Source organism: Lepisosteus oculatus, chromosome 21 (assembly GCF_040954835.1).
Source record: "Lepisosteus oculatus isolate fLepOcu1 chromosome 21, fLepOcu1.hap2, whole genome shotgun sequence".
Classification (NCBI taxonomy): Eukaryota; Metazoa; Chordata; class Actinopteri; order Semionotiformes; family Lepisosteidae; genus Lepisosteus; species Lepisosteus oculatus.
In genome coordinates, this window is record NC_090716.1 from 1,251,361 (window position 1) to 1,268,575 (window position 17,215).

A 17,215-nucleotide genomic window follows, 5' to 3' on the forward strand; every position below is an offset into this window, starting at 1 on the left:
AAATGATTAAATCTTTTTTTAACAAGGTTTTTGGAGGTTTATTTTGCTTAGCTAGCAAGATAATGTAAAATTCAAAATATGACAGGTGCTTGTAAGTTGTAACAGTTTTTTCTTTTCAATGAGTAGAGTTGACATTCACAACCTTATGAAACATGTTTAGCATGTTTGACTGCCCTTGGCTATTTCATCTAAAACTCCAAAGAATCCTCAATACTTGTTTAAAACATTGCTGAGACATATTGACTTAAACAGCTTAAGACAATCTTTCCTTGCAAACAAGGAAAAAACTCAAAGCAAGTCTAATGGTAGTAATGGAAATAAAAACATGATGAAGACTAGACTTCCTTCCCAACTAGAGTTACAGTAGAATCAGAAACACTAGAAAACACAGCACATGTTCAGTGGTCATTGGGAATGCCTGTATCGATGAAAGTCAGGGTCGTTCTGAACCACCCAGCTGAGATTATTTCTGTGTGATTTCCGAAATCACGTCATATTTCTAAACTTACTAGCCAATGATATGCTGCAAATACCTTTAGTGTGACGTTTTTTTACTCACCCTTTTAAAGGTAACGACATTTTATCTCAGTCATTTTGTTCTTTGAATAAAAATTGATTTTATGAATAAACAGTAGAAAATCTTTGTTAAAATTGAAACTAAATAAAACTGCTGACGGAAATTGCCAGAAAAATTACCGAGTGTACCGGTACGGTCTAAAACATACCACGGTACGTACCGCGTGACTAAAGAACCGCGGTTTACCGGGATACTGGTTTTACCACCCACCTCTACTACTTACTTGTTAACTCTGCATGCAGAACATCTCTGTGGTGAAATGTCTGCTGCACAACCTGTACTGATCCACTCGTACATCACAGTACATCAGTCATGACAGTGACTAGTGAGCAGGAAGGGCTGCTTCACGTCACAATTTGTGGGAACTCACCCTCTCACCCATGGTGAGACCAGAGCTTTGCAACAGCATGGCAACTTACAGCACTTTCACAGAGTTAATGATTTTGTGCTAAATTTGAAATTTTTAATATTTTTCTATAACATCAATTAATTTATTTTGTTACTGTAGAAATTGGGACTGCAGTTGCCCCTTTAACTGTTTCACTGCGCTTGGTTCACAGACTCGAGGCATAAATGTGTATGTTGTTCAGGACTGGTCAAGATGCTTTGCTTGGATCTTTTAAAGAGATCTTCTATTGATACCACTACAGGCACCTTGGTGTTCAGAAATCAATCGATTCTCCTACTTACAGTAGTTCTTCACCGAATTCTCTTCAATCCCTCTTGCCAACCAGTCATTATTCGAAATATTATCGGCCTTATTCGAAATATTTCCAATTGTCGGAACTCATGTTCCTCTGAATCATCCTTTCCATCAATATCTCCAGCTGGCCCAGCAAACTATCCTCTCAGGGATTGCCCCTCGAACTCTCAGTTCCTACTGCACTGCCTGGAAGAGCTTCCAATCCTTCCACCTCTCCACAAACATAAAATTCCCTTCTTTCGATATTCTCACCATATCACCCTTCGTTTGCTATAGTAGAACCTCACTCAAAGTATGAGTATCCACCACCAAAGTATACCTCAGTGGCATCCACTTCTTCCATAAACTCCTTTTCGGCACGACCTGTCCTCCCTTATCCACCCTCAAATTACTCTCCTTCTTAAAGGCTTTCAGTGATCTGAAAAACCACTACACTAAAACCTCAAGCACGTTCTCTCCTCGGCTGAATTAGTTCAATAATCATTGTTTTTCTGCACTGGTGGCTGGGGGTCCCGCTTGGTTCTTTTGGGGGTCCTATCCTCCCCGCCCAACGGCCGCGAGGTTGGCCCTCAGCCAAGCAGGTTAAGCCAACTCTTCACATCCCAATAAACGATTCTAATTTCTCTCAACCTTTCGGCTGCTGTCATTCCTCGTGAAATGTCATTCATATACTGTAGTTCTGAAAGACAGCCGGAGCGTTAGCAAGACCAAAGAGCATGACCTGGTATTCGGAATTTGCACCGTTAAGGGACTCCAGCGCCGCAGGAATGAGCAGCAGAGGGCAGCGATTCTTAACGGTGATCTTGTTGAAACTGCGGTAATCAACACATGGTCGTCTCAGAAATAAAAAACCTTGCACAGGCAGGAGAGGAGGACGGACGGATGAAGCCAAACTGCAGGGAGTCCTGGATGTAAGTTTCTAATGCCTTGGATTCCTGCAATGAGAGGGGATAAACACGCCCACTAGGTGGTAGAGCTCTGGGGACTAAATCGATAGCGCAATCGCAAGGACAATGAGGGGGAAGAGAGAGAGCCCTACGCTTACTAAAAGCAATGTGGAGGTCGGTGTAAGAGGAGGGAATATCAGAGGAAATGGGGAGCTGACAGCAGTGAGTTAAGCAGCGGAGTCCCCAGGCTGTGAGTTCCCTCTCAGACCAGGAAAAGCGGGGATTGTGTAGCTGTAACCAAGGGAAACCGAGAATCAGTGGGAGTGACGGAGAGTGAAGTTGAAGGAACTGAATAACTTCCAGGTGGGTGGCTAGAATACGCAAGGAGAGAGGGATCGTCTGCCATTCAACCAATCCTGGAGGGAGGGAGGAGCCATCGATGGACTGGATGCGGATGGGCCGGGAGACAGGCAGCAAAGGAATCTTCAGAGAGGCAGCGAGTCCGGAATCTAGAAAGTTGCCTGCTGCACCTGAGTCAATGAAAGCCAGGGGAGATTCCTGAGAGCCGCCCCAGGAGAGAGTAGCAGGGAGGGACAGCCCGGACGCAGAAGGGTTGAGTGAGAGGACACTGACCTTAGCAGGGGGATGGGTGGAGCGATGGGGGTCGCACCGGAAAGGAGGCTCTGAGGTGATCAGAAGCCCCACAATAGAGGCAGCGCCCCTCAGAGAGTCGGCGGTTCTGTTCCTCAGGGGAAAGACTAGTGGGGGAGGGAGTGGATGAAGTGGCCAGAGAGGAAACGGGAGCGGTACGGCTGGAAACAGAGCGGAGCAGGAGGCGTTCGGTCCTACGTTGCTGTAGGCGGACATCAATCTCAGTGACCAAGGAAACAAAGCTCTCCAGGGTCGGTGTATGGAAGGGGAGGTGGGCCAGGTGATCCTTTAGTTCCTCAGAGAGCCCCCTATGAAACTGGTGGATGAGGGCTTCCTGGTTCCACGTAATCTGGGAGGCCAGAACCCGAGAGTCCGTCACATATTCCTGGAGAGTCTGTGACCTTGCGATAAAGCCAAAAGACGAGAGGCGGCGAAGTAGGGAGACTGGACCTGTCTGAAGGTGGCGGTCATGTTGTATGCTATCCAGCACTGCGTCAGGTAAGCTTGGCACATATTTGGGCTGCTGTCGAATCGGTCCGGGGTGGGAGCAGGCAGGGGACTGGAGGAGGCGACTGAAACTGGAGGCAGCATGAGGCTAGGCGGAGGGTGGGAAACGAGTGGCTGGGGAGAGGATCCGGAGACCAGGTTAATGAGATGTTGGATGGTAGAACTCAGCTGATCCAGTGCCTGGGAGTGCTGGGTCAGCAGTGCCAAAGGGTTAATAGTGCCCGCGGGATCCATCATTAGGCTCACGATTCTGTCAGGTAATGCCGGACCTTGGTAGATAGGGATCCTATGCGAGGCACTTCTGATGGCGAAGGTTAGGAGTTGAGTAGGTAGGTGAAGACGTGGTCGAGTACAAGAGCTGGGGTCCAAAATCCGGGAAGGAGTCGAGAGTTCATCGGTACCAAATCGGGAGGTGAAGACGTAGTTGAAGGGAGGCGTTGAGTCACAATTCCAGGGGTCTAACAACAAGTAAAGCAGGGAAGGAAACGTATGAATATGCAGCTCAGGGAGGAGACCTCAATCGTGGAGGAAGGGAAAACTGGTGAGGTTTTAGATAGTGCTGAGTAGATTGGTGCGTGGACGTTTAGGGAGAGAAGAGGGACTCGTGGGAATGTAAGAGTGCTTACATGCCCATGTGCGATTCGTGACAACAGGCGTATTTTCTTCAGTTCTCAGGAAGAACAGCCGCTGTTGTGCCTTCTTGATGAGACTGGAGGTGTTGAGTGTCCATGTGAGGTCCTTAGAGATGTGAACACCTAGGAATTTGAAGTTCTTCACCATCTCCACCGCAGTCCCTTCAATGTAGATGGGGGAGTGGACTTTTGCTTGTCTCCTGAAGTCAACTCTCAGCTCTTTGGTTTTGCTGATGTTGAGACAAAGATTCTTGATTCGGCACCAGTCTGCAAGTTGTTTTATCTCCTCCCTGTAGGCAGCCTCATCGTTGTCAGTGATCAGGGATCAGTGGGTGAACAGGGAGCAAAGCAGTGGGCTGAGCACACAGCCTTGAGGGGCACCGGTGTTAAGGGTGATCGTGTTGGAGGTGAGGTTGCCAATCCTGACAGTCTGGGTGTCAGGATTGAAAATGAGTGCCTTGTGTTCTTTTTTACAAGTTGATCATTATGTTTTATTCAAAGTTGGTTAATAGATGTTTTCTAGGAATATAATTTATTTGATTGTTCTGAATAGTAAAGAAAGATGGTTTTGGGAACAATGGTTGGTGGTTGATGGTTTCTGGCACAAATCACGATCTGGTGGGGTACAGCACCTTTCTGCCAAGAGCCTCCAGTAAGTCCTGGACCTGGACCTGGACTTGTGAAGTTCTGCTTCTCTGGTTGGGCTATCGGAACAGTTTAACAGTGAAGATGAAGATCACGGCTGGTCAAGAATGGATCTTTATCTTGTGGTACTTTGGATTACTTTTAGTGAATTCCACTGCACTCGCAAGAGATTGAATTCTGAAAGCGAGTACAGTGAGTGAAAATAATTGTCCGTCCAATGATTGCTGTGTAACATGTGCTGTTCGCTTTTCTTAATCTTTAGGGAAGGATCTTTGAGGTGAGTAAAACTATTCTTACAGTAATGGTAGATAAATTTGATTGCTTGTCCAGAATTTCAACATAACAGCAATAAAAGTCTATAGAGACCCTGGGGAGTGTGTGAGCCTGGAGGGTGAGCAGACCTGACCAGCCCATCGACACTTCCTTTCTCCCCACGCTGCCACAGGCTGGACATCAAGACACAGCTATCTAGCTATCTACATCAAGACTCAACTGCTGATTCCCAGTGGGGGTATAGACTATAAAAGAATGGGAGACTCTAAGTTTTAAAGTGGAAGACACCTGCAGCTCAGCATTCAGTCCTCCAGGGTCAGAACAGAAGATGGCGGACCTGTCAGGCTCAGACATCTGCTGGGCAGGTCAGTCTCCTCCTCGGCCCCTCAGTGATTCCTCCCTGCAGGTTCTGAATCACCAGAGTGACACCACAGAGCAGCAGACAAACGAGACACCGGCTTTCTTTGCACAGGCTGCAGCCCTGAGCTCTGCTGGCTTCTTGAACCCGTGTCTCACTGAGCCAACCCGGTCTTGGCTCCACCTCATGGAGCATCAGAACACAGGAGTGCTTACAGACCAGAGGGGCGTTCTGGAGTCCTGCAGCTGTGTCTGAGAGTTTCAGCAGCACAGCTGGGCAGCTCCTGCCACATTCCAGGAGAATCCGAGTCTGAGGGCCCCTCATCCAGATGGGCTCGTCCCTGAGTCTGAGGGCCCCTCATCCAGCCCGGGCTCGTTGCCCGAGTCTGAGGGCCCCTCATCCAGCCTGGGCTCGTTCCTGAGGCTTCTGCTCCCCTGCCCAGCAGGACAGCGTGACAGCAGGCAGGAGAAAAGCAGGACAGGGGGAGGGAGGACAGCGGGACAGCAGGACAGGACCTAGGGCAGGAGGACAGGGGCACAGGACACTGGAGCAGGAGGACAGGGGAACGAGGGGACAGGACACTAGAGCAGGAGGACAGGGGGACGGGGGGACAGGACACTAGAGGACAGGACACTAGAGCAGGAGGACAGGGGGACGGGGGGACAGGACACTAGAGGACAGGACACTAGAGCAGGAGGACAGGGGGACGAGGGGACAGGACACTAGAGCAGGAGGGCAGGACACTAGAGCAGGAGGACAGGGGGACGGGGGGACAGGACACTGGAGCAGGAGGACAGGGGGACGGGGGGACAGGACACTAGAGGACAGGACACTAGAGCAGGAGGACAGGGGGACGAGGGGACAGGACACTAGAGCAGGAGGACAGGGGGACGGGGGGACAGGACACTAGGGGGCCGGCAGGGCTCATTCTTATCAACCCTACTGCAAGGGAAGAAGAGACTGGAACAGACCTCTCTCAGCTGTAACGTTTGTAAATGGTCCCACTCCTGTAACTGCAGCTGTGACTGAGGTCTGGCAGCCCTGCTGTCTGGTTTCCCAGATCCCAGCTCAACACTGCACGTCTCTCTCGGCTTCCTACTGTCCTTTTAACTCCACCTGCAGTTCTTTGTACTGGTCTTCTTGAACTGGATCCTGTACTTTTTTCAATCGGTTCATAAAGCTCTTTCATTTGCCTTATACTGATTGATTTCTTGAACCATCTGGGGAGCCAGTTTTTAGCTTTTGATTGATTCCAGCAGTGAGCCAATCTGTTCTGTGCTTCAGGCAGAATCTGTTCAAACTGTTTCCATCAGTTTCTCCCTGAGTTCACACCCCCCTGTGTCTTTACTCTTCAAGTGTGCCTCAGTCTAAGTCTGATGTGCTGAAATTGTAAACTTGTAAACTCTGGACTCACCCTGTACAGTTCTGTAATATGTTTCATGACTTGTCATTTTCTGATCACAGTTCCCTGACGGTTCTCTCTCCTCAGTCGACCTCACGCCTGCAGAACAGATCAGACTGGTACCAGTGGTGCACTCGCAGGTGGTCTCACAGACCGGACCAGCAGGCATTTCTATTGCAGGGCATGTAGGGAAAGTGGAACTAAACCTCCTGCCTCCTTCACATGGGAAACTCTGGGACACCACACTGAAAACCTACTGATTTACACGGGATTTCTGTCATTGATTGGAAGCAGAAAAAAAGCCATGTTTTCTTGTTGTAAAAGGTGACTTTAACAGATGCCAAAACGTGCAGGGTGCTATATAACCCAGCTGAAAGCCGGATTCGCGCTGTGCTGGGTCTCCAGTGTGTTCTCTATCGCGCTCGCTGACTCTGCTGGACTCGGACCGGGACTCTTTCTGCCTGCTGGGCCGCAACAGAGCAGCTCAGAACAGCGCAGAGCGAAACTGAAAGCAGACCTGTGCGCGTTCACGGGGCGCAGCCCAGTTCAGCGCCTGGAGCCGGAGGGGTGAGTAAGACTCGTCCTCGCTTGTCCACCGTTAGTTTCTATTCATATACTGTGTATAAACGTCACTGTAGTCTGTTAGTTTAATACCTGTTATACAGGATATTTAATGAACTGAGTCGAGTGCGCGCTGTATTTACAAGTTGAGGAGCGGTGACTCACCGAGACATGTGGCCGAAAGGACGGTGAATAAACACCACAGGAATCAGGTCTGCGGCTCCACTCAGGGGCTGTGAGGTTTCACACACTTGAGCTCGACGCTGTTATGAAGGACCTCAGCGTCAGGCAGCTGAAGGGTTTCAGAAAAGACCTGGAAACAGCAGGAGTTTGAGCTTTCGAGGGAAAACGCTCTTCTTTTGGCACAATGTCAGCGAATGTCGGAGCTGCTGAAGTCCCTCCAGCGCCCGTATCAGAGCAGCTGGAAAATCCCCAGGACTCTCGAGAATGTGACACGTTTCAGCCCAACACTTCGGAATCTCCCGGCATCTTGTTTTATACTTTATATTTTCCCCGGTGATGATTTAATCAACACCGTCAGAGTAGTAATTTTATTTAAAAAATGTGGGATTTCCACTCGGGTGCTCTGACCGGCCTGTCAGCTGACTGTAAAGCGCAGGAACATTAATATCACTATTCACCGCTTTCCACACCATCACTGAGGGATCAGGGACAAAACACGGGATTATTATTAATAGATTAGTATCAATATTAGTACAAGCAGCTGTCGGTTACATCGTGCGACATAAAACAGAACTAAATGGGAGAACGCGATTACAGAGCATGCTTTAATATCATTGCTATTCAAAATAATAATGCTGCTATCATAGATCATGACTTTGTAAACCAGAGCATTATTAGAGTTCGCAATAATTCATAAACAGTATCTAATTAATGCTGTCTTGTTGATGTAATAACCCCGCCCTCTCTGAGCCTGGCTGCGCGTTCACGGTCCAGAGAATCGCGGTCACACGCACAGGAGCAGACTATTATTTATATTTTTGTTATTTTAACAACAATATATCTGCAATTCATATTTTTGGATATTGAAAGGAAGACCAGCTAGAGAGCACAGGAGTTCTCAGCACGGATTGGCTTGATCAGCCTGTGTGTGTGGTTTCCTATAGAGATTGTTGTGAACACTTGATCTCTCTGTCCTGTATCTGAAGACCCAGAACCTTCAGTTTGTAATATGAGCAGCCATAACCTGTGTGACCAGTGGGAACAGAAATGGGCTGAATTTCCAATTCCAAATCCCAAACCAGTGTAATAGAGCTACAGTATCCCCTCATTTGTACTCAGTTCTAATTACCCTTTGAAAATATTTACCCAAACCAAAGAAGTCAACAGTTTGGAAAATCAAGGAATCTTCAGTTGTATCAAAGGCCCTACTTTATATAAAACCGTCCTCGTTCATGAAGTCACAAGTTTCTCTTCCTTACTCATAAATTCCCAATTCTGACTATAAAACTTTGAGTTTAATTCCAGTCCTTATAATATTCTTAATTTTTTAAACTAGAACTAGAGATTCCAGGGTCAATATTATTAAATGGCTTTATGATCAGTCAGTACTGATGGTTCAATAGAGACCTTGTTCGAGAGCGAGAGTTCCCATGAATTGCGCTGTGAAGCAGCCCTTCCTGCTCACTAGTCTCTGTAATGACTGATGTAATGTGTTTGCCAGCAGCCATATCACCCTGCAGCTCCCAGCTGGCAGCTCTCTGCAGCTCAGCAGGTGTGAGCCTGGTCAGTACCTGGATGGGAGACTCCTGGGAAAGCTGAGGCTGCTGCTGGAAGAGATGTTAGTGGAGCCAGCAGGGGGCGCTCACCCAGCAGTCTGTGTGGGTCCTAATGCCCCAGTATAGTGACAGGGACACTATACTGTAAACAGGTGCCGTCCTTCGGATGAGGTGTAAAACTGAGGTCCTGACTTTCTGTGGTCATTAAAAATTCCAGGGTGTCTCTCGAGAAGAGTAGGGGTGTTACCCCGGTGTCCTGGCCAAATTTCCCCCTGGCCTTTACCAGTCATGGCCTCCTAATAACCCCCGTCTGTGAACTGGCTCCATCACTCTGCTCTCCTCCCCACTGAGAGCTGGTGTGTGTGAGAGGACTGGAGCATCATCCAGGTGGGGCTGCACACTGGTGGGGGTGGAGGGGATCCCCATTACCTGTAAAGCGCTTTGAGTGGAGTGTCCAGGAAAGCGCTATATAACTGTAAGGAGGTATTATTATTATTAATGGGGTGATTGTCCAGTCAGTCAGTGCCAGCGGATCTGCACACTGACAGAGTCCCTCCAGGCCCTTCCCATTGTCATGCGTGAACTCTGACCCCGGGGGAGGGCTGCCGTTATTTTTCTCCGGGTCTTTTTCTCTGTTTTTGTCGCAATAAACTCTGAGAACTGTCCGGCTCTGACAGTCTGTCTTCCTGCACACCAATGCCTGCACCCTCAAGCTCCACCCGGGTGTTTTCCACAGACAGGAGTGTGAGCCTGTGTGAGTCTGGTCCCTGTCCTGCGGTTTGAACGTTTCTTCTCTTCTTGATGGCTGAGGGCTGGTTCCCTGCCCCACCTCTCCCCCTGTATCCTCCTGAGCGCCTCTCCCCCTGTATCCTCCTGAGCACCTCTCCCCCTGTATCCTCCTGAGCGCCAGTTCCCTGCCCCGCCTCTCCCCCTGTATCCTCCTGAGCACCTCTCCCCCTGTATCCTCCTGAGCGCCTGTTCCCCACCCCCCCTCTCCCCCTGTATCCTCCTGAGCGCCTCTCCCCCTGTTTCCTCCTGAGCACCTCTCCCCCTGTATCCTCCTGAGCACCTCTCCCCCTGTATCCTCCTGAGCGCCTGTTCCCCACCCCCCCTCTTCCCCTGTATCCTCCTGAGTGCCTGTTCCCCACCCCCCTCTCTCCCCCTGTATCCTCCTGAGCGCCTCTCCCCCTGTATCCTCCTGAGCGCCAGTTCCCTGCCCCGCCTCTCCCCCTGTATCCTCCTGAGCGCCTCTCCCCCTGTATCCTCCTGAGCGCCGGTTCCCTGCCCCCCTCTCCCCCTGTATCCTCCTGAGCGCCAGTTCCCTGCCCCGCCTCTCCCCCTGTATCCTCCTGAGCGCCTCTCCCCCTGTATCCTCCTGAGCGCCTCTCCCCCTGTATCCTCCTGAGCGCCTCTCCCCCTGTATCCTCCTGAGCGCCGGTTCCCTGCCCCCCCTCTCCCCCTGTATCCTCCTGAGCGCCTGTTCCCCACCCCCCTCTCTCCCCCTGTATCCTCCTGAGCGCCTGTTCCGCTGTATCCTCCTGAGCACCTCTCCCCCTGTATCCTCCTGAGCGCCGGTTCCCTGCCCCCCTCTACACCTGTATCCTCCTGAGCGCCTCTCCCCCTGTATCCTCCTGAGCACCTCTCCCCCTGTATCCTCCTGAGAGCCTCTCCCCCTGTATCCTCCTGAGCACCTCTCCCGCTGTATCCTCCTGACACCTCTCCCCCTGTATCCTCCTGAGCACCTCTCCCGCTGTATCCTCCTGAGCGCCTCTCCCCCTGTATCCTCCTGAGTGCCTCTCCCCCTGTATCCTCCTGAGCGCCAGTTCCCTGCCCCTCTTCTCCCCCTGTATCCTCATGAGCGCCTGTTCCCCACCCCCCTCTCTCCCCCTGTATCCTCCTGAGCGCCTGTTCCGCTGTATCCTCCTGAGCACCTCTCCCCCTGTATCCTCCTGAGAGCCTCTCCCCCTGTATCCTCCTGAGCACCTCTCCCGCTGTATCCTCCTGACACCTCTCCCCCTGTATCCTCCTGAGCACCTCTCCCGCTGTATCCTCCTGAGCGCCTCTCCCCCTGTATCCTCCTGAGCACCTCTCCCGCTGTATCCTCCTGAGCGCCTCTCCCCCTGTATCCTCCTGAGCACCTCTCCCGCTGTATCCTCCTGAGCGCCTCTCCCCCTGTATCCTCCTGAGTGCCTCTCCCCCTGTATCCTCCTGAGCGCCAGTTCCCTGCCCCTCTTCTCCCCCTGTATCCTCATGAGCGCCTGTTCCCCACCCCCCTCTCTCCCTGTATCCGCTCAGCAGCAGGGAGAAATCAGACATATCTGAATGCACAGCTGCCTCAGCCTGATGAAGCTGTGGAGGTGTACGGAGCAGAGCTGTGTCTCCCTGTACTGCAAGCTTTCCCGGAACATGGACAAACTGCCGTTGCAGGAGAACTGCTGGACTTGTCCTGGAGTCTGGTGTCGCCGTGCTGGATGAAGCTCTAAAGATATCTGGCCAGTGTGAGAGAGCGCGTTCCTCACTCCACATCTCCTTCCCAGCTCCAGTGCCAATGTCTGCTCCACCGCCTGCTCTCTCCACTCCAGCCCATAGCTTGTCTGACATCAAGCTGGCAGCCGGGCTAGACAGACTCACACTGAAACTGGACACCACTGACTCATGTGGACGTGCCTGTTCTCATTCTCCAGAGGGCCCGTCTCCATCTGCACGTAGGAGACCACAGTCCCCAGAGGGGCCCTGGGAGGGCCAGTGCAGTCCTTGTTATGAGTGTCGACATCAAACAGATTCCCCTGTTCGTGGGTCTACATCAGAGGCCGACCTCCTCCACGCAGCTACAGCAGTCATAGCTGGCCTTTCCAGCCCCAGTCCTGCTGCCAGGTCATACTGTACCAGCAGCACCACAGCTGTGATGAGGATGAGGATGATGATGATGATTCCTCACACTTATGTAGAACCTTTCTGGACACTCCCCTCAGAGCTCTTTACCACTCAAATCCCCTCACCCCCACCAGTGTGCAGCCCCACCTGGATGATGCTCCAGTCCTCTCACACACACCAGCTCTCAGTGGGGAGGAGAGCAGAGTGATGAAGCCAGTTCACAGACGGGGGTTATTAGGAGGCCATGATTGGTAAAGGCCAGGGGGAAACTTGGCCAGGACACCGGGGTAACACCCCTACTCTTCTCGAGAGACGCCCTGGGATTTTTAATGACCACAGAGAGTCAGGAACTCACTATACTGAGGCATTAGGACCCACACAGACCACAGGGTGAGCGCCCCCTGCTGGCCCCACTAACACCTCTTCCAGCAGCAGCCTCAGCTTTCCCAGGAGTCTCCCATCCAGGTACTGACCAGGCTCACACTGCTGAGCTCCAGGGGGCTGCCAGCTGGGAGCTGCAGGGTGATTTGGCTGCTGGCTGTGATGAGGCTGTGTGGTGGGACTGGTGTGTGTCGGTCCATCCAGAGCACAGCCCTCGTCAGTGCAGGAGGTCTGACAGCCCTGAAGAGGGAGTCTGCATCGTCCTGGCAGAGGTACAGCCATCGCTCAGGGGACCCAGCCAGCCCGAGCTCCAGCTGTGAGAGAGACAGCTACAGAGGTGAGACATCGTTCTCCCAGCCCAACACCATCACGTGTGTCTCCTGCATTTCCCAGAGGCCCAGAGACAGGACACCACTGGTACAGGAGCTGGAGATGGGGGCCGGTCTTCAGCTTCACTGTCAGCAGGCCCACAAGTCAACATCATCTCTGTCCCTGGAGCACTCAGCATGGACACCTTCTGTCCGGGGATTCACTGAGGAGCAGGAAGAGGAAGCGCTTTCCTGGAGGCAGGCACTAGTTTGTCACTAATTAGTGAAAACTTACAGCACACTCCAGCACTAAAGCATCACACTTTGTTGAAGCACTTTCAAATAGCACACACACTCACAGCTGAGCAACGTGGCAGTTTGGGCTCATTAAAGGGGAACCACAACGCTATTTTCATATTTTGGGTTTAGAAAGAATCAGCATTAATGCGTGCATTTCAAACCACAATAAAAGTAAAATGTACACAGTAACTTGTAAAACCTCCAAGTTACATCCAGTTTCCAGGTATCCACAGCGCCATGTTCTCTGATTCAGAACGAGGCAACAAAACCTTCCAGTGAGGTGAAGAGGCCCTGTAATACTGTAAACAAGCAGGCTTGTGAATCCAGCTCTTTAACCCAGTAGAAATATTGCTCTCAATTTCAGGACAGTTTTGCCCACAAATACTACTTGTTAACTCTGCATGCAAATCACAGTGGAACATTTCTGCAGTGAAATGTCTGCTGCACAACCTGTACTGATCCACTTGTACATCACAGTACATCAGTCATGACAGGAACTAGTGAGCAGGAAGGGCCAATTCACATCACAATTCGTGGGAACTCACCCTCTCACCCATGGTGAGACCAGAGTTTTGCAACAGCATGGCAACTTACAGCACTTTCACAGAGTTCATGATTTTGTGCTTAATTTGAAATTTGTTTTTTTTTTTTCTATAACATCAATGAATTTATTTTGTTACTGTAGAAGTTGGGACTGCAGTTCCACTTTAACTGTTTCACTGTGCTTGGTTCACACATAAATGTGTATGTTGTTCAGGACTCTGGTCAAGATGCTTTGCTATTGATACCACCACAGGTGCCTTGGTGCTCAGAAATGAATTGATTCTCCTGCTTAGTTCTTGACAAGCACTGCCCTACAGCTGCAATGTGTCTCTTTCGTCTCCTGTATCAGTGCCCACACTCACTGAGATTATTGCCCCAGCCTCAGTTACTGGCCCCATTTTAACTGGAGCAAAACTACTGTTCCAGGGAAGTCTACATCACATACAGTAAAGGAACCAAAACAGCTCAGTGTTTTCTGATTTTGTGAACTAGACTTTTAGGCACATTTTTATCACACAAATAATTTAAAGAGGTGCATAGCTGTTCAGCCAGTATTTTGAGCTGTCCTTGTTTAGGAGTCTAGTTATTTTCCCAGTTTAAATCATCAGATGTTTCCTACAAGAACTGTTGATATTGGGAACTCCCACGTCCCATCAGAAATTCTGGGACACTAGGCTGTGTCTGTACCCTCTCTTTACTCCTGTGAAAGCTCTCTGGCACACCGAGTCCTGTAGGTGCTGTAGAAGGATTCATATGGCCTTGTGAATTTTCAAGGGAGTGAGCAGGAGAGAGTGAAAATCAAAGTGTAATGTCTCACGCTTCTATCCTGCAGTTTCAGGATGACAGCTTAAACACCTACTGGCCTTTCTCTGTTAAAATGAGTACTTTTTAGCAAGTTATATATCACTTGTAAACAGTTATGTTTTAGATACAGTTACAGTGTAGCTTTGGGCTAAAACAGAAGTTAAACCGATTGCTTTTATCCATTGGTATCAATCTGATCTGTAATAAGATTGAATTCACCGATGCTGACATCTCCTTTCCTGTGTGCTGTACGCCCAGCTCTGCAGCGATCTCTTCACTCTGACAGCTCTGTAGAGCCCAGGGCCCTCAGGAGAGATGAGGACACTGACTGTGCTGGGGCTCCTGGCTGCTGTGTGGGGGGCTTTGAGGACTGAAGGTACAGTAGTTCCCTCTTCTTCCTCCTGCCTCTCCTCAGCTCAGGAGGTGGGATAGAGGACAAATTCAATAGTATATAATCCTGAGAAACTGATGATCAATACATTTGAAATTGGAGCAAATGAGTTTCAAGTTCTGTTTATACTGTACCTTGGAGGCTCCACGGATAAAATTAGGTTTTAAATTTCAGCACAGTTTCACACAGCAGCCTCCTGACTCTGGGGTTGGAGCCTCCTGGGGTAGAAGGTTTTTAATTTACAGCAGGAGACCAGGTCAGTTAGAGCACAGGGGGCAGAGACCTGCAGACTCTGCAGTCATACAGGTCATACAGGTCCTCCGGATAGGTGTCAATCTAGCTTTACACACACACTTGTGCAGCCTCAGGCCTGCCTAGTGCGTACGTGTGTCTGGAGTAATGTCTGCTGTGTGTCTGCAGTGATGCCCTTCCAGCATGACTGACCAGTGTTCTAGTGATGTGAAAGATTGCTCTTTGCTTGAATTAGAGCTCTTATTAAATTGCTGTACAGTGTAGAATAGTGTCATTTAGTGCAGTACTGTGATAATTGTAACAGTAGTAAGTGTGAACGTACTGTATAAGAATGATGTCATCCTATATAAAGTGACCCTAAAGCACTGGTACATGCAGTAAACACAGGGCTCGTTGGCTCTGGGCCTGATGATCCACTCTTCTGTGGCCCCAGGTTTCTCTGTGCAGGGCCCCAGGGAGCCTCTAGTGGCCAGGCCTGGGGACGAGGTGCTGCTGCCCTGCTCTGTGGACAGCACTGTCCCCCTGCAGGAGCTGGAGGTGGAGTGGCTGAGGACAGATCCAGACACCCTGGTGCTCCTGTTCTCCGAGGGGGAGAGCAGGCCGGAGTCCCAGCACCAGAGCTACCGGGGCCGAGCGGAGCTCTTCCCTCAGGAGATTCCCAGAGGAAACTTCTCTCTGTGGCTGGCCAACGTCACGGCTGAAGACTCAGGAGTGTACAGGTGTGCCGTCCACACGGCACAGGGCTCCGGTGAGACAACAGTGGAGCTCAAAGAAAAGAGTGAGTAAGGTTTCCTCATCCCTTGACCGGCTTGTCCAGTTATTGAAATAATAAAACACTGCCTGAGACTCTCTGTTCTCTCACTGTTTATAAACACCTCTTGAAATATAGCTTTCTGATCAAGCAGCAGTGAAGTGGAAAAGCCAGCCCCATGAGTACAGCAGGAGTGATCTGGGAGTGATCTCTCTTCTACAAGCAGTTTAGTGTTGGGAGCTTGGCTTTACCTCACTGTGACAGATGCTGTCCCTTATAGTCCAATAGATTACAGTCAGCCAGCTGTGAAAGAGTCTCAGTTAAGGTGAGAAAAAAAATGTTTGCTTAGATTGTATATCAAAATTTTAAGGTTTATTTTCACCCCCATTTTATAAGATAAAGTGTCACTATTATTAAATGACTTGAGTGCATTTTGCTGTTCCTGTTGATTCACAGAGAGTCTAGTTGTGACTGGAGCTGATCGTGCTGTTGTGTCCTACCCTGGAGGGGAGGTGGTGCTGAACTGCTCTGTGGACACACATGTTCCCCCAGAGCAGCTGGAGGTGGAGTGGCTGAGGACAGACTCTGAAGTCCTGGTGCTCCTGTTCTCCGAGGGGGAGAGCAGGCCGGAGTCCCAGCACCAGAGCTACCGGGGCCGAGCGGAGCTCTTCCCTCAAGAGATTCCCAGAGGAAACTTCTCTCTGCGGCTGAAGGATGTCAGGACTGAAGAGAAGGGGCAGTTCGTGTGCAGAGTCTTTGGTGAACATGAGTCTGCAGAAGCTACAGCAGAGCTGATAGAGCTGGGTAAGTCAAACCACTTCCACGCAGAAACACAGGATGAAGTCTATATCCTGTAGGAGGGGTTCTATCAGAAACTGGGTTTAAATAAAGCATTTACACCATACTGTACATCTACAGTGTTATAATACCGAGTTAGTAAGCTAGTTAGGTTTGCAAAATGCAAGGATTAGCAAACTCGATGGACGCAGACGATGAAATTGAAAAGGATTTAGTAAAAATCACCTGGAAAGTGATGTTGAATGTGTACAAACTACACTGACCTGACAGCAGCAGCCAGGAGACAGGAGCCCCTGTTTTAAACATCTAGCCAGTGGGCGAAAGTGAAACTAACAGCCTCAGTCAGATTACTTGTGCGTAATTGTCATTAGAGGATCTAACAGACTGACTGGAGACTCGTCCTGCAGCCATGGAGATACTGTATGGGTACATTGCTTTTACAGGTATTACAGCTGACAGGCTGGAGGAACTGAGCCTCTTTAGTCTGAAGGGAGTGTCCCACACTGACAGGCTGGAGAAACTGAGTCTCTTTAGTCTGAAGGGAGTGTCCCACACTAACAGGCTGAGGAACTGAATCTCTTTAGTCTCGAGCAGTGGAGACTGCAAGGGACTATATATATGTAGTAAGTATTATTGCCAGCATCACTCTGCAGCTCACAACTGCCAGTAGGAGGTGCTCCCCCCACGGTCTGTGTGGGTCCTAATGCCCTAGTATAGTGACGGGGACCCTATACTGTAAACAGGCACTGTCCTTTGGATGAGACGTAAAACTGAGGTCTTGACTCTCTGTGGTCATTAATAATCCCAGGGCATCTCTCGTGAAGTGTAGGGGTGTCCTGGTCAAATTTCCCCCTGGCCTTTACCAGTCATGGCCTCCT

General features: G+C 50.1%; 1 protein-coding gene and 1 long non-coding RNA gene across 7 annotated transcripts in view; one reads left to right on the forward strand and one right to left on the reverse strand.

Annotated features, from left to right (window-relative positions):
* The window catches only part of LOC107076205 (uncharacterized), a 75,709-nt gene that overhangs the window by 29,708 nt on the left and 28,786 nt on the right, over window positions 1-17,215 (forward strand). Inside the window, exons 1-5 of one of the 6 annotated variants that reach the window (XM_069181733.1) lie at window positions 6,666-7,202; window positions 12,584-12,756; window positions 14,404-14,521; window positions 15,222-15,566; window positions 15,996-16,343. In XM_069181733.1, the coding sequence (XP_069037834.1) occupies window positions 14,461-14,521; window positions 15,222-15,566; window positions 15,996-16,343 (754 nt within the window). In that variant the 5' untranslated portion in view covers window positions 6,666-7,202; window positions 12,584-12,756; window positions 14,404-14,460. Of the gene's footprint in view, window positions 1-6,664; window positions 7,203-12,195; window positions 12,528-12,583; window positions 12,757-14,403; window positions 14,522-15,221; window positions 15,567-15,995; window positions 16,344-17,215 lie in introns of those variants that run through there. The other 5 variants (XM_069181732.1, XM_069181736.1, XM_069181735.1 and 2 more) reach the window with 5 other exon arrangements.
* Window positions 4,317-7,622, reverse strand: LOC138224438 (uncharacterized). Its single transcript, XR_011182939.1, has 3 exons — window positions 7,362-7,622; window positions 6,648-6,734; window positions 4,317-5,748 (listed from the first exon to the last, which is right to left on the reverse strand). It is a non-coding gene; the product is annotated as an uncharacterized lncRNA (long non-coding RNA).